General features: G+C 39.4%; 1 protein-coding gene and 1 pseudogene across 22 annotated transcripts in view; one reads left to right on the top strand and one right to left on the bottom strand.

Annotated features, from left to right (window-relative positions):
- RYR2 (ryanodine receptor 2) overlaps positions 1–16,975 on the bottom strand; it is a 722,683-nt gene that overhangs the window by 488,820 nt on the left and 216,888 nt on the right. For all 22 annotated transcript variants that reach the window (XR_010599784.1, XM_065589065.1, XM_065589068.1 and 19 more), the window contains one exon: positions 1,042–1,146. Coding sequence is in view for 21 of the 22 variants with exons in the window: in XM_065589065.1 (XP_065445137.1) it covers positions 1,042–1,146 (105 nt within the window). In the remaining variant the exon portion in view is untranslated. The remainder of the gene's footprint in view (positions 1–1,041; positions 1,147–16,975) is intronic.
- Positions 15,060–15,607, top strand: LOC101950390 (adipose-secreted signaling protein-like; annotated as a pseudogene).

The following is a 16,975-nucleotide window of genomic DNA, read 5'->3' as shown; positions in this document are numbered from 1 at the left end:
GGGAATTGCCAAAAAGCCGAACATGTCCGGGAAAATACCGGCCGGGCACTTCCCCTCCCGCGGCTGCTCTGTTTCTCCTCTTCAGCTCTAAGAGCCGAGCTGCCTGACATTTTCTGGGACCGACTACAGCATATTAGTTTGGAGCTTGCTTTCTCTCAGGCATTCTCAGAGCTTTGAGGGGGTCTGTTTCTCTCCTGCCAGCTTTCTTGAGTGACGGATTTGCTATTAATCCCTTCCTCTGTTTGTTACTCCTGTACCACAGCCACTCTTCCCTTGTCACTCTTCCTCAATTACAAGCTGTTTTCAGGATATGGTCCATGCAAAGGATGTGTGCAATCCTAAGCTACGTGACTGTAAGCTAACTGAACTACACCGTATACACAACATTAATCATACTACTATTATTTATTTGTAGATAGTTATTTGCTACTCAGAGTTGCTACTCTATTTCCCTCATCACTCATGAATGCAAGGATGCCTAATTTCCATATTCATCTAACACCTCTGATTAATATGACATCTTCAATTTTAAATCTGAACTAGTGGACATTTTTGCTCAAGCAACATAGAATAGTGTCATCTTTTAAAAAGAACTAAACATGCCTGATTCTGCATTTTAATATTACCGAGTATTTTGATTTGATACAGTGGTGTTTATATGCCACTAGGATGCTCTACAGTAACACAGCCCTGCATTTGGATAGGGGCCTTAATTCTTCTTAAGGCATGATTTAATTATGTTTCTAAACTGTGATTATTTTGTTATAGTGATAGTAAGAATGCATGTGCCCTCAGCGACCTTTAATCATAATTCCTCAAATCCTACAGTCAGCTCACTAATTTAGGGCCTCATCTTAAGAGGTGCTGGACTCCCACAACTCATTGACTTCAATGGAAGTTGCAAGTGCTCAGCATTCCTCAGGATGAGGCCCTTTCTGTACTGGAGAATGAGACTAAAGCTACACCAGTCATCATGTTAGTACTGTGGAAGGAATGGTATATATCCCCAGTTGATCAAAAAAGTCTAGATTGGATACTTACCCCTTCTGCTTTCTCTTCAGTGTTAGCCAGCATTTCCTGAAGAGCTCGCACTGACAAGGATTGTTCCAGCACAAAAGTACAAATGGAGAGATCCGGTGGAACATTCTAATTGAAGAAAGAATACAAGTTTACATTAATGATGTGATTGCCACCAGCCAAAAGTTGCTATAAAATCGCTTCCCTGTTTCACTCTTAATGTCTCATTGAATCCGAACGGATCTACTTGGAAAGCATGAACACAGGAAACGGAGTGATTATTACATGATTCCTAAAACAGGTGGTGTATACACAGATCTATTTTATCTTAAAAAAGGTTTATATATTGTACAGTATTCCACACAAACAGAGCTACATTGAAACATTAAGGTTGCAAAGTTAAACACTCAACAATCAGGAAACAACAAAGCCAAGGTTGCCCGTGTATCCCACTGAGTCAGTGTGTGTTATGCATCCCCCTCTGTTCCTGATCCACAGAGGATGTGACTCATGCTGTAGAGACTCATACATTTAGCTCTAGAGGTCCTTGGTTCAATACTCAATATATCAGCAAAGATGGTGGCAACCAAACCTACATACCTTACCTTTCCTCCCTAGTGTGCATGCACTATGATACAATCTTTAATATCCCAAGCTGGATAGATAAAACAGATCAATAGCAATCGACAAGATAGGCAGATACAAGTCTAAGTGCAGTTTTGCAGGTTTCGGAGTGTTATTGCTTTGCACATCTTCACAAATAGTGGCTACTTTATTTACTGCTTATGGTTATGCTGGTGTTTTTTTCCTTTAAACATATTTGCTCATAAAAATACCCTACACACAAATTAGGTTTCTTATCTACTGTCTTGACTACTGCAACCTCTTTCTCTCTGGCCTTTCTGAAATCCGTGTCTCACTCCACTCGGGTTTGCTTTTCTCATAAGCACTGTTGTGCTTTCTTCTAAGCGACCTTTTACTTATGGAACATTATTTATTAGCATTTCCGTAGCACCTAGGAGATCTAGTCATGGGGCAAGACCCCACTGTGCTAGGCACTCACCCCAAACTATCTTATAAAGCCACTATCTTCTTTCGAATCCCTCCCTTCAGATCCACTTCTACTATGATTACTAGGAGGAACTTCCAACTGTCTTCATAACACTGTAATGCCCTCAGCACAGGGACTCTGCTTTCACACTGTGTTTGTCCAGCACCTAGCATAAGGAGGCTCCAATGCTGACTGGGCTCTCTAGACGTGGCTATATGAATAATTAAAATAAGTAATACATTTATTAATTAACAGATAATTATTAATTGAGAGATTGGGAAACTCAATTTTTCAGTGAAAAGCTGGAACATATTTTTCACAAAACATGCATGGGGAAAAATTCCTATTTTTCGACCTACTCTAGTTGGTTAATTAAGAATAGTACAGGAAAGAGAAAAAACACTTGAGTTTTGGGCTTGTGTATTCCATATAGATACCATTTGGGTAAATATAATCGATACAGGATGTAATTAACTAACTCCTTAATACTCTAAGAAGCTTTACAAATATTACAAATATGCATTTAAATGGCAGACCAACACATCTTCTCTATTTCTATTTTAAAAAACCATTCAGGAACATTTGCAAATATGTAGTAGGCTTGGCATAAGATATTCAGGACTACGATAGTGAGAATCTGACTCAACTAGAAACTTCTAGACACGTGTTGGTGATGTCCCATTGCAAAATAAATATATATATTATCAATCTATACTAGATTAAAATGGCCAGAGTAAAAGTCATCAAATACCTGTCATTTCCAGTTTGTGTCCATGATCCTGATCCCATTAATTGGGGAATAAGAGCCTATATGTAAAGCCCTGGACCATCCTATGAACTTTCCCAAATAATGAGAATCTGTCACCGGGAGACAACATCCTGTCTGAAGGCATCTATACTACAGCATAACATAAACGCTGCTGCACCGATGCAGCTGTGCCACTGTAGTGCATTTTCACCAGAAGCGCTATGCCAATGAGAAAGAGCTCTCCTGTCAGCATAACTACTCCACCTCGGCGAGAAGCGTGACATAGCGCCAGTCAGGACAGCGCAAAACTTGCGTCGCTTCAGGGTTGGGGGGCTTTTTCACACCCCTGGGGGACGTAAGTTAGATCAACTTAAGCGGTAGTGTAGACCTGCACTGAACATGTTACTTCTGTATTGCTGTTCAGCTGAAATACAGTGGCAGTGGTCCATACAACTCTGATAACCTCAACCTTTGTGTTGCCAGGGAATGATTAATATAAACAGAAGGTGAACAAGCCACATACATTTATAATTATGTGACTAGATACATGCAGCACCATGAGTGCAGGGGCCTGGATTAGATGACCTCTCAAGGTCCCTTCCAGTCCTATGATTCTATGAACACTGTTTTTAAAAACTAAGCATGTTTATATCCACATCCCATTTTACTCTGGATGTATTTTATTTCCTACTCTGAGAAGGCACCAGTCCTTTTTATAAACTCCTGTTTAGATAACGAGGCTCACCTTTCCTTAATTGTATCAGATTCAGGAAGTAATCCAGCTGCTTTCATTTTATTCCACCCACTCACTCTCATGGACCAGGGAATTTAGTTATCAGTCTCCGATTTTCCCAGGGAGCAGCAGTTCGGGTGGAATCCACAAAGGGCTTAGGCATTGCTATGCATCACTCTCTGGCCTCATGAATGTTCCACTATGTATAAATACTCAAATAATTTATCTGGCCAGAGAGAGACAGAAGGAGTGTGTGAGAATGACTCTGTAGTCCAGAGGTTGGCACACCACTGGGCTGAAAGTTATAAGGCAGGCACCATCACAACCTCCATCTCCAGCTAAATTTTGAACTGGACCCAATCTGGGAGTAGTGCTGAGAGGCTGCCTCCCAGACTGGGCCCCGCATGTGACTTAGGCAGCTGAATGCCGGTCTTTCTTCAGTTTGTGAATTGCTCTGGGGCTTAGGCAGGAGACACCTAGAGTGGGACAGCAATGCACATACCCCAAGGCCTAACACATAGGTGCCTAAGGTACTTTTACAATGGAAAGTTAGGTGCCAAGTGAGTTTAGGCACCTAGGAGGTCAGGTTGGTGCCATGTGGGAGATCTGTGTATTGTAGTGGTGCTGAAGAGGGGAAGTTAGGCATCTAAACTCCAGAATAGGGCACCCAAGTTGCTTTGTGGATAACACCCTTCATTTCTTAGGGCACTTCTAGTAGCCTGAACCTTTCTCTGTTCCACTGTCCAGGTCAGAGTGCATTCCCTTTAGTGATGAAACAGTGATCGTCAAGGCTGAGAAAGCATTTCTTGGCATATAAAGGACTTGTATGCTTTATCACAGTCTACTGCTACTAACCTTATCTAAAAGATATCTAATATAGATAATATAAGCTTTTATGATTGCAAAAAGTTGACATTGGAAAAAAATCATATTCACAGGCTAGCATAAAAATGGCTCACAAAATTAACTGAAACAGTTTTGTATGAAATAGTAATGCCTAAATTACAAGCTAAGAAAGAAGAATTTGATTGCATGTGGGGACTTTTCTTATGTTAATCAACGTACTTCTACTCATACTCCTACACCTTCCCTTCTTGTATCCAGCACCTCTCTTTTCCTTTGTTCCTGCTCTTTTCTTCATACTGTATATTAGTTGTGTAATTTAGTTTCAGGAATATTTTACTGAGTATTGTAAATCTATTTTACACCATATACTTTTTGCATTAAAAGACTGTGTTCACTGAAAATTCAGGGACTTTTTAAAAAAAATAAACCCTTAAATATAAAAATTAGATGTCTGCAAATTCATTTTCCTTAAGTATCATTCCCTCTATGAAAAAAATGTTAGTGTATCTGTAATACACAATACTCATTAAGAGCTAATTAAATGTTACTTATTATCCCAAAGCTTAGAGCAATCCTACTCTGTTTTATAACGAATACACATTTCATTACCCTCCAGGATTTTTTTTAAATAAACTAAAAGCAATTTAGCAAAAGACATGGTAGATCCCCCATCACTGGCAATTTTTAAATCAAGATTGGATGTTTTGTAAAAGACCTGCTTTAGAAATTATTTTGGGAAAGTTCTATGGCCTATGTTATACTGGAGGTCAGAGTAGATGATCAGAGTTGTCCCTTCTGCCTTGGAATCTATGCATCAAAATATTGCTTGCATTTTAAAGTATTACCCTACGCTAAGAAACTCAAAGTTGAGCAAATGACACCTTGTTTTCTTACTTGGAAGTATAAAAATAATTTAAGTAAAAACATGTCATCACCCTGGTCCATGGCATATATTAAAAACACACATTCAGTCAAACTTCCAACATCAAAAAAACATAAGTATGTATAAATTTCATTACCACTCTCCTTACTATGGTTTCTCAATAGCTTCCTAGATAATTAATATGGTCTATTTCACCATAGTATTAGAGCACCACACAAAACTATAATTTGTCCTTACAATGCACCTGTGACAAACTGCACAGTGAGAGAACTGAGGCACAGAGAGTGAGGGCTCAAATGTAAAAGAGATCCACTTTGTAAACACTTAAAGTTTTCCATTCTAATTTAATCTCATAGAATTGAGTTGCCTGTAACATTCCAATCCCCCCACCAAACCTTTCCAGCTACAGTCAAATAAAAACTCAAATTCTATTCCACTGTGCTCAGAAGTCAGCCATTCCGGACCTGATTCACTACTCTTTTTACTGCTTGCTTTTCAACATTTTATATATATATATATTATATATAAAAATAAAAATCAGGTTAATGGTTTTCAAACCTCTCTTTTTACTTCATCATCAACTCTTAAAAATAACTTTCCACTTGTTATCCTCACTTTTTCACATCTACCCACATGGGAATTGCATTTCCTAGCTGCAGTGTAGCCACACTCTGCCTTCCATGGGAATTGGGGCTCTCAACTCACAGGATGAGGCCCTTATTACATAAGGGCCCAATTCACAGCCCACAGAAGTCAGTGGGAGTCTTAACACTGGCTTCAGTGGGCTGTGCATCAGGCACTAAATGAGCAAGTTTAGAATTATATTAGGAACATTTTGCTACAAAACCATCACTACCCACCAACTCATCCCTGCAGGGCCACACAAAGTCACAAACACCAATAACCAGTTGAAAATTTACAACCGCTTAATAGTAACACTGAATTCTTTCTAAGTTCCATGGAGGATAATTGCTACAGACACTGTATCAATTATTACCTTCTGTATTCAAGCTAGAAGTCAAATATCACTGTAAAATCTGCTATAGTAATTGTTGTATTCATATCAATTTCTTTGAAGGTTATTTCACATACATTTGCAGAATTGGATAATGTGCAAATAATGGCCTTTAACATGAAATATGGCTGATGACTTCAAAAGCAGCAAGTAACGTCTTATAATTTGTTTCCATCTGAAACGTTTTTAAAGTACTATTGATTTTCTTTGTTCTTGTTTGATTATGTACAATCTATATTACAGAAATGTTGTCTGGAAAACCCAATCAGCCATAATCATACACTAACATGCATATAAAAACTTAAACAAGTAGATTTTCCAATTATCAGACTACCAATATATTACATTTCAAAAGAAGATGCAGTAGGGGTAGGGGAATGAAAAATAAACTATTTTGGAATAACTTCAGTAAACTTTGCATCAGTGATTACGATATGTGAATTTTGAGGTCAGTAACGTTAACCAAATTCATATATTTTAACTCATTCAACATTTTATAAGGGAAATATTATATAACTGTCTTTAATATTTACTACAATCGTTGGGTTTTTTTTTTTAAAGAGATAATTACCTACATTCTAGAGCTCTTTGTATAACCACCTCTTTAGGCATTTTATACTATGCTATTGCCACAGTATCTCTGAACTAAAACACTCCATATTAATATTTATGTAGTAAAATGTGCTTCACTGGCACACCTCCATGGCAGTTTTGATATGCCAGTTAAGCAACCATTCCCTTTATTAGAAGCCTATTGAACTAGACTTTAGCACTATTGATCATGAATAAAAGACAATGGGTGGATTTTTTCCATATTATTTCAGGAACTCTAACTCTAATTCTGACTCATCACAGAAACAGCCCTGGAAGAAAATAGGCTCATATTCAGGACCGGCTCTGTCGATTTAAAATAATGCCAAAAGCCACACTAGCCTAGGCTAGCAATGAAGGCCATGGACTCAAAGCTGTCCCTTGGTATCATTATTCTGCTGGTCATTCAGTAAAACTTAGCCTCACGGATCTATGAGCTTTTCATATGAAGGGGGTTATAATCTTCTTGCACAAACAATGCTGACCTCAATGTCTCATGAATGTGTGTGTAAAACTGAAGCACCATCATCCTCAGCTGTAAAGACTGTTGTCTCTCTTCTGCTTTCTCTCTGTTATAAGTTATCAGCAAACTCTCTGGTTCCTCTGCTGGAGCCCATGACATTGCTTTTGCTGTGACATCCCTCCACTCCCAATCTTAGTTGCAAAGGGGAATTGACTTGATGTTTACACAGTCTTTTCCATCTCTAGGCACTATAACTAAAATGTTTAAACTTAGATACCTAAAGTTGGGCTCCTTATCAAGTGACCTGATTTACAAAATTGTTGAGCATCCACATCTTGCACTGACATTAACAGGCATTGTTGCTGCCCAGCACCTCTGAAAAACTAGGCCACTTAGGTGCCTAGCTTTGAGAACTGAGGTGGAACAGTGGGAATGAGGGTTTAAGCCAGGGGGTCTCAAACATGCGGCCCGTGGGGTTATTTCCTGCGGCCGCCAAGCTCCCCTCACCCGCCGCCCCTCTTCCCCCAGCGCACCGCATCCCCTCTCCTCTGCCTACCTCCAGGCACTTCCCACCGCCAAACAGCTGTTTGGAGGTGCTTAGCGCTTTCCAGGAGGGAGGCGGGAGGAGCGGGGAGCCGCGCGCTCAGGGGAGGAGACAGAGAAGAGGCAGGACAGGGGCAGGGATTTGGGGAAGGGGTTGGAATAGGGGCAGAGGGGGTGGAGACTTTGGAGAGGGGGTTGGAATGGGGGCGGAAAGAGGCGGGCCCTCATGGAAGGGGTGGAGTGGGGGCAGTGCCTTTTGCACCTTTATATGAAAAGGTGTCAGTGACGCGGCCCTCGGGCCAATGTACTAGTCCTTATGTGGCCTGTGTGGTGATTTGAGTTCGAGATCCCTGGTTTAAGCAGAACATCTGTAACCCCTGTTTGTGGGAGTAGACTGACAGAAATGGAATGAATTACCCACTTTCAAAGCTTCTCAAACTTCCAGTGCCAAAAAACTCTTTTTTCAGTCCTACTTATTCTGCCTTTTTTGAAGGCTGGTAGTGGAAAAGAGTAACTAGCCCCTTTCTGCATGAGGGAACAAGGAGTAATGGTCTCAAGTTGCAGTTGGGGAGGTTTAGGTTGGATATTAGGAAAAACTTTTTCACTAGGAGGGTGGTGAAGCACTGAAATGGGTTACCTAGGGAGGTGGTGGAATCTCCTTCCTTAGAGGTTTTTAAGGTCAGGCTTGACAAAGCCCTGGCTGGGATGATTTAGTTGGGAATTGGTCCTGCTTTGAGCAGGGGGTTGGACTAGATGACCTCTTGAGGTCCCTTCCAACCCTGATATTCTATGATTCTATGATTTTGTGTGGGTTTTTTTTAAAGAAACTAAGACAAACCATTTCAACTTTTAAAACTGAAAGCAAACAGGGAATAGCAAGTCAAAACTGTTCCCCAGCCACAATTAATCCCATGGATTATCTGATGATTAATGGTTCCATCCTTATTAAAACTGTGCAATAGGTGTAAATGTAATGGGTAGGCTCTTAAGTGATTTGCACATAAAGGCTGAAACCATGGGGCTTCCCCAACAGAGTGTTCACTCCTATGGTGTAAGCACTCCCGTGGTCCCCTGTATTCATCACAGCCAAGACAGCGAACCATTTCTTGCTTAAGTTTCTGAAATGAAAATAATGATTTTTTAAAAATATTTGTGATATAATTTAAAGGGATTTTATAATATTGGCGCTTAAAGAGCTAGCTGGAGCCAGTGCTAGGTGCTTTGGTGCCCTAAGCCAATAGAGGATGTAATGTCTTTCATTCCATTGTTTCCTGCTTACCTTCTCCTAACAACCAAGTCAGCCCCCTCAAAACATCATTCATTTGGGTCCATCCAGCTTCCAAATACTCTTGAAATTAGCTTCAGGGGCACTAGTGGATATATAAGGCACTCAGATGTTACCATGTAATGGGAAGTCAGTTTCTAGGATCCTGTATACAGGTGCATAGCTCTCTCTGGACTCAAACTTGTTATAAAGCACTCAGATTGTGAGAAGAAACACACAGCTCTGGCTGCTCGGGGAGTCAGTAGAAAATAAGATATTAGATACAAATCCAGAAATATAAAATGTCTCTCTGCAGTGGAAGGCGCTAAGAGCAGGGTTAGAGGAGTCCTTAACACAGCAACCTGAGAAAAAGCAAGTTCAAGAAGCAGCACAGGCTCAAGTTTAAAATTTGTTATTTAAGTTACCCCATTGCTGGGTTCCTTTATTGGTAAATTTGGAACTTATCAGTGCACATATACTGAATTAGGAGGAGGATGGTCTGACAGGAACTCATTGGGTATAATTAGAAATACGTAAAATCATGTGGCAGAACCAATGGCTTTACAGATACCATAGATACAAAGATCAGATTGATTAAATACTCTGCAGTCAGAGGATGGTGGTTTAGTAATAGCCTAGTGACTGGATGACCATACAGTTTTCTATGGTGTCTCCTCAGAAATGAAGTACCATAAATCAGATGCCTATTTAGGTCATGCCTAAAGATGCCCTTAGATTGTTTTGTTTCCACTCTTCAGTAGCTACCTAGGTGATTACCATCTCAGCTTTCTGTAGCTGTTCTCACCGTCTAAGAACACCATACACTCACAGGTGTCTTGTTGCCATTTGGAGACTAGATAGCATGCCTATTTTTGAAATCAGTTGTTGCAGTTGTGACGGTCCAATATCGGGGTCTCAATCAGCCTTCAATTAGCATAATGTTGCGTCATCTCTTTATTTATCATATCTCTGATATAGTTCCTCTACATCCATAATGGGAAGGAATATCCTGAAGTGTGAGGGCTGTAATTTCAAAGCCCTATCCAGATCTAAATCACCCTGAGACACATCAGCCTTAAGAAGGAGCATATCTCAGGTTTTATAAGGATCCATGTTCTCTGTGTCCCATCTCAGACAGTTTTCATAAATTGTCTGGATTATTTGGACATTAGATTTGTGCTCTACAGACTTCCTATTCATTTCAGATCACTGAAGGAAACTTGTAGAGTTAAGTGGAGAAAAGATGAATAAGTGGATGTTTGACACTACAGTTTGAATTGACTCTACAGTTGTCAACTAACAGAGCACCTTGATTTCCCAGTATTCCACATTTTCTACTACAGAATCCCCTCCTAAAACATCTCACACTAGAAAAGTTCGACCACTGATGCATTAGCAAAAGGTAAGCACAGAGAAAAATATAACTGTCCTGGAACAAGCAGTGCAGTAGTTTGTCTCAATTTATCACCAGAAATCACTCTTCCATTCCCAGAAAGATTAGCATGACAGTAAAAAAGACTGAAATCCTCTCCTTGTCTTAATTCCAGATGGTGAGCATCATCTTCTACCTCATGACAAGAATTGAATCAGGATGGGCAGTGGAAACATTCAGTTTGTTGACACTGAAAAATGATATCTGCACTATAATCAGTGTATACTGCAAAGACGACAACGTATCAAGATACTTTGATCTTGATTTTCTTTCTCCTGATAATTCCCTTTAAAAGTCACATACTGTGTTTCCAATGGCATGGTCACATTAGTAAGACATTGTTTTTCCCCACATTTGTAGGCAGCTCCTAAGCCTTTACTGTAGTTTTTGTTGTTGTTACTTCCTCATTTCTACTTGGGTCTTGAAAACCTGCACTTTTGGCATGTTCGCCTGTTAAAGCCCCAGGTAAGGTGTATTTTCTTCTGACATTTCTCCCTGTCCTCCCCAATGGTGCTGACATTTTAACATTGGTGAGCCACTGAGACAGAATGATTTCCCTTTAGTGACTATGTTTCCCAGTTTGGTCTCTGAATTGTTAAAACTCTTGGCAGTAGATAACAGCGACGTGGCTGGGGATTCACACGTTTAACATTTTAACCTTTTAGACAAACTCGGGTCAGTCTGGTTGGCAGCCACAATAGCAGTAGGAACTGCCGATGAGGGGAAAATTCAAATGGACAAGATCTTGTAGTACATCACCATAAAAACAGTACAAACGTGTTAATTTTGCGAGTAATTAGGAAAACCCCATTCCAATCAATCAAAAATAGAATCCTGTACAGTGGTTCACAGGCACATATGCAAGTTAACAAACATCTTGTTAACTGTATTCTGATCAAATGGATTCTACTGTAGTCTGCAGATCTCATCTGAGCAATTCAATTTTTTGTACAAATACAGCTGACTTTGATTTTTAAAAAGTATTAGCTCCTTGGTGACTTGCATCTGCCATATAATTTGCAGTCTGTCACATCTGAGAGGTCTGTAGATCCCTGATGCAGGAAATATAAGATCTTGCTTATGGACACAAAGTCACATTGAATGTCTGAGTCCTGTTTCATTTTGTAATGCTTTCAGTTATTTCTTAGACATTCAACACTTGTACCCTGCTTCAGTGTGGGTGTGATGATCATAATGTAACCTTGCTTGTTTTTAACCAAATCAAAGCAAAACACCTAAACTATCAACAAAAATTATATTTTTGTCAATGTCACACCTCATATAGTAAAAGGAAACGCTTAAAAATAATATAATGGCAAGAAATTAGCTGAAAAACAATATCCTGAAAAGTATCAGAGGGGTAGTCATGTTAGTCTGTATCCACAAAAACAATGAGGAGTCCGGTGGCACCTTAAAGACTAACATTTATTTGGGCATAAGCTTTCGTGAGTAAAAAACCCATTTTTTTACTCACAAAAGCTTATGCCCAAATAAATATGTTAGTCTTTAAGATGCCACCAGACTCCTCAATATTCTGCAACAGGCCAGAAGGATGTTTGAGAGCTGTGTGAAGTGGCCATAATGAGAATAGGGCCATTGCATTTTGCTTCATTTAGACAATACGATTTGATTGGCCTGCTAGTTGAGTTCTCCTCAGTATTTAATGGCTCCTGCCTTTGATAAACATTAACATTTCAGAGTAGCAGCCGTGTTAGTCTGTAGCCGCAAAAAGAAGAACAGGAGTACTTGTGGCACCTTAGAGACTAACAAATTTATTAGAGCATAAGCTTTCGTGGACTACAGCCCACTTCTATGCATCCGAAGAAGTGGGCTGTAGTCCATGAAAGCTTATGCTCTAATAAATTTGTTAGTCTCTAAGGTGCCACAAGTACTCCTGTTCTTCTATTAACATTTCATAACACATGTTTTTCCTCAATGGCAAAACAGAAACACTGCATCATTTTGCAGCAAGCTACTACATGTGCAAATCAAAGATAAGTACAGACAAGCCAATAAATATGATAATTTAGGAGTCATTGCATTGCTGTGGTGTTTCTTTTTTTTTCTTGCCTCATCCTTTTTTTCCCCTTGTTATCTCAAGATAGCATACAAATTTTATTTATCTGAAAAATCAGTGTGGCAGGAAAACAAAAGGCAATAACAAAGTTATCTTTTGTCAAATTTTTAAATAGGTATTGGGTAGTGAATGTGAAAAACTATTTACTCACGCTTTTCCAATGTATAAGAAAAATGGAAAGGGGTGAAAAAAACCAACTGATTTTACTGCAGCAAGCGTTTAATCTTTCATGGGTTTTAACTGTTTTTGCTCACTAATGGCTCCAGATAGCCAAAAACTGCAGCCATGACTATTGGCCCATGAAAACGCCATAGAATTCTCCTGCTTCACAGCTGTGAAAATTAAGGATGATTCCTAGGGGAAAGTCTTGTCTCAGCAGAAGCATTTCATGTCTGAGCCAGTCTCTTGATCAGACTGTCAAGATGGAGGTTTTCCACATGACTAATTATTCTTTTATATTATGATTTTTAAAAGTTTTACTAAGTAACTGTTGTTGGCAATTAGAAATAGTGAGTGGAATATATTTTATGTAAAAGAAAATCGGAAGCTTTTGTGCCAGCTTTTTTATTTTAAATTCTCAAATGAAATGACCATAGCAGCACTTTTCAAATTAGGTTTTACAATGGAGTGCTCTGTATTTGAGATGTAAGCAAAAAACAATTTTTTTTTGGAAAATATATCAATATTTTTATTTATTACTGTAATAAATTTAATCACTCATTTGCAGAGCAGCACTTCAGAACTTTTAGGAAATTAATTTCTGGTTATAGCACAAGTAAATTATCTATTTTGTTTTCATGGTGATGAATTAGTTTTGTTTGTTACACTGGATATATTTTGCTGCTTGAAACATGAATGGAATCATTTCACTCTATACTGCCTACCTATGAAGTCTTAATAAGGAAGAGTATAAACGGTCCACAAGAGCCAATATGAACAACTGAGTTAATAGTAGGATTGAATATTTACGGCTCTGATCCAGTCTTTCAATTTCCATTCACATTTTTAAAATCAACATCAATGTAAGAATCACACTATACAGTGTCTTCTCCTGGGTTTGGGGGAACAGATCTCTTAATAAACCACCAAAATAGTGGTTTATTACAGTATCACACTAGCAATCCTCTATTATCTGTGCCTTAACTTCCCTCTAAATTACCTTTTTGGAGTTAAAATTTCTCTTGCTTTTCTGCAACTCAACAGCAAAGCTTACTTTAATATGCACAGTTCTCCTCTCAAATCTACAAAGTGGATTTTGAGTCCAATTTTCTGCTCTTTACACAGGTACAGATTTCCCATTGACATCAGTGAGAGATTCATTCCTGCAAGGAGAGCTGAGATAGAGATCTATTGTATGGAAAGGAGAATCTAGCCTTAAGTTTGAAGGAAATTTGTTTAGCTGATTTCAAGTTACGAGCATAAAAAAGTTGTTTAATCTATTACAACATTATTTAGGCCCTTTTTATTTTTAGTTACTTTGTACTGACTTTTACAGTCAGTCATTCACAGTTGGGTAGAAGCACAGTAGGATAAAAAAATTACCAAGCAACGTTTTCAGCTCAGTATATATAGACAGATGAAGCTCAGCAGCTTCCCTATGAATGGAGAAAAGTCACTTCACACCAACTTATAAACTACACAGAAACTCAACTGAAACAGATTTTTATAATCAAATATGCTAAACAAAAGTAGAACACAGATGATTTTTTTTTGCCCCGATATGTTTAAAATTAAAGGACATAAACCGATCCACTGAAGGAAAAAACCCCAAAGATTAAGGTGCAGCAGAAGATACAGACAATCTTAACCCTCATTCTGATTAGTTAGTTTGGCTTTCTCAATATCACCAACTTCCAACAGAGAACAGCTGGGACCTCATCGCTGAAAGTCAAAGCAAAAATCTCTATTCCCTTTGGCCAAGATCAGACTTGTTGCAAGCAGGTGCATTTCCAACTAAACTTGATAGGAGATGTACTTTTTTACATCAGAGTTTAAATTGTCTTGTGGAAGGGAAAAAAAGTCAGGGGACAAAGCTAACAGAGGCAGGCTGGCTAAAGGGAAGGAAAGCAGATGGAAGGGCGGGAGGACCGCCCCAGGAACCCAAGAGCCGGGTGCCCTTGGGCTGGCAAGCAGAGCAAGAACAGATCTCAGCAGTATTGTGGAGCTGAGCATACTAGAGACTGAGTAGGAGCGGTCTGTGCTGTGGAGGCACTAGCTGGTTTGCTGCTGGAGAGAAGGCTTTTCAGTGTGATAGAGGCAGCTGGAGAGGAGAAAAGCAAAGCACAGTTCACACTGCACCTGCAGCTCTCGTTTTAAAAAGGTATTGTTGTAGAGGATGGCCTTCTGCCAATTTCTTTAAAGTTTAACAGTGGGATGACAACTTGTGGGATAGATAGATGGCTATAGCTAATAAGGGTACAAAGCCTAAAGTGGGTGGTGGGTCTGCTTCTCCAACAGCCATCCCGCGGAAGGCCCACACACCCATGTGCACTTGGATGAGAAGCTCCATGATTCAGTACTCTTGGTCACCTAGGAAAAGGATGGAAACTTCTTGGTCCAGGTAGGATATCTGAAGATGCTGCTCAAATATGAAATCACATTTCTTCTGCCTCCAGTGCCAAGACTCAGGAAGGATGTCTGTGCCATTCTTCCAAATAGTAACCTTAAAGTGATTATCATCACACTAGTATCTGAAGGGTACAGTGCTAAATGCAAGCACATTTCTCACAAAGAAGGGGTCCTGAAAGAGGAAATTATGCTATCTAGGGAGACCAACAATGATGTCTGAGTCAAGATAGTCATTCAAGCCTGGATCATGGATCACTACCATGGTACATCCTTTCTATAAGGAGTCTGGTGCATCAGCGCAGAGATGGAGTACATCTCAGAGCAGAGAGACAGGCACAGGTTCAACTGGAGGCCATGGACCACGTTGTCCTCTTAGTTTGTAAATTTAAGTTTGAAATTTAAGGGGTGGGGGGGGAAGTGTTCACTGTGTGACGTGCGTTCTATATGGTTTTATAAAAACATAATAAGAAGTGAATATAATGTAACTGGAATAGTTTTATAAAAATATGATAAGTGAATATAATGTAACTGGAATATGCTTCATGCAAAAGGTCTCTTGTAAGATATCATTACAAAGCTTATAATCTACTGAGTGTGATCATCCCATTTGTATAAATGTACCACTCTTGTATCTAAAACTAGAAATATGAAATATAACTCTGAGGGCCTATTGTAATTATGTAAAGTGTGGGCCATTAATGATGGTTTCCCCCCCCCCCCCCCCCCCCCCACACACACACTGGAAAAGCACCAGGTTAAAGATGGATTCCAGTTCAGGTGACATGATCACATGTCATTGCAAGACTTCATTGCCCACTTGCCAGCACACACATATACAGGAAGACTAACAGGTAAACACAGCCATCTGCAGACAATGGTCCTTGTTAATGGGAGTCATCAAGATTCCAAACCATCATTAATGGACCACACTTTACATAATTACAATAGGCCCTCAGTTATATTTCATATTTCTAGTTTTAGATACAAGAGTGGTACATTTATACAAATGGGATGATCACACTCAGTAGTAGATTATAAACTTTGTAATGATACCTTACAAGAGACCTTTTGCATGAAGCATATTCCAGTTACATTGTATTCATAGATTCTAGGACTGGAAGGGACCTCGAGAGGTCATCGAGTCCAGTCCCCTGCCCGCATGGCAGGACCAAATACGGTCTAGACCTGATAGACATTTATCTAACCTATTCTTAAATATCTCCAGAAATGGAGACTCCACAACCTTCCTAGGCAATTTATTCCAGTGTTTAACCACCCTGACAGTTAGGAACTTTTTCCTAATGTCCAACCTAGACCTTCCTTGCTGCAGTTTAAGCCCATTGCTTCTTGACCTATCCTTAGAGGCTAAGGTGAACAAATTTTCTTCCTCCTCCTTATGACACCCTTTTAGATACCTGAAAACTGCTATCATGTCCCCTCTCAGTCTTCTCTTTTCCAAACTAAACAAACCCAATTCTTTCAGCCTTCCTTCATAGGTCATGTTCGCAAGACCTTTAATCATTCTTGTTGCTCTTCTCTGGACCCTTTCCAATTTCTCCACATCTTTCTTGAAATGCGGTGCCCAGAACTGGACACAATACTCCAGCTGAGGCCTAATCAGAGCAGAGTAGAGCGGAAGAATGACTTCTCGTGTTTTGCTCACAACACACCTGTTAATACATCCCAGAATCATGTTTGCTTTTTTTTTTTGCAACAGCATCACACAGTTGACTCATATTTAGCT

The sequence above is a fragment of the Chrysemys picta genome, chromosome 3 (genome assembly GCF_011386835.1).
Source record: "Chrysemys picta bellii isolate R12L10 chromosome 3, ASM1138683v2, whole genome shotgun sequence".
NCBI lineage: Eukaryota > Metazoa > Chordata > Testudines > Emydidae > Chrysemys > Chrysemys picta.
Note: the sequence above shows the minus strand (reverse complement) of the source record. Positions and strands in the feature narration are given on the sequence as shown.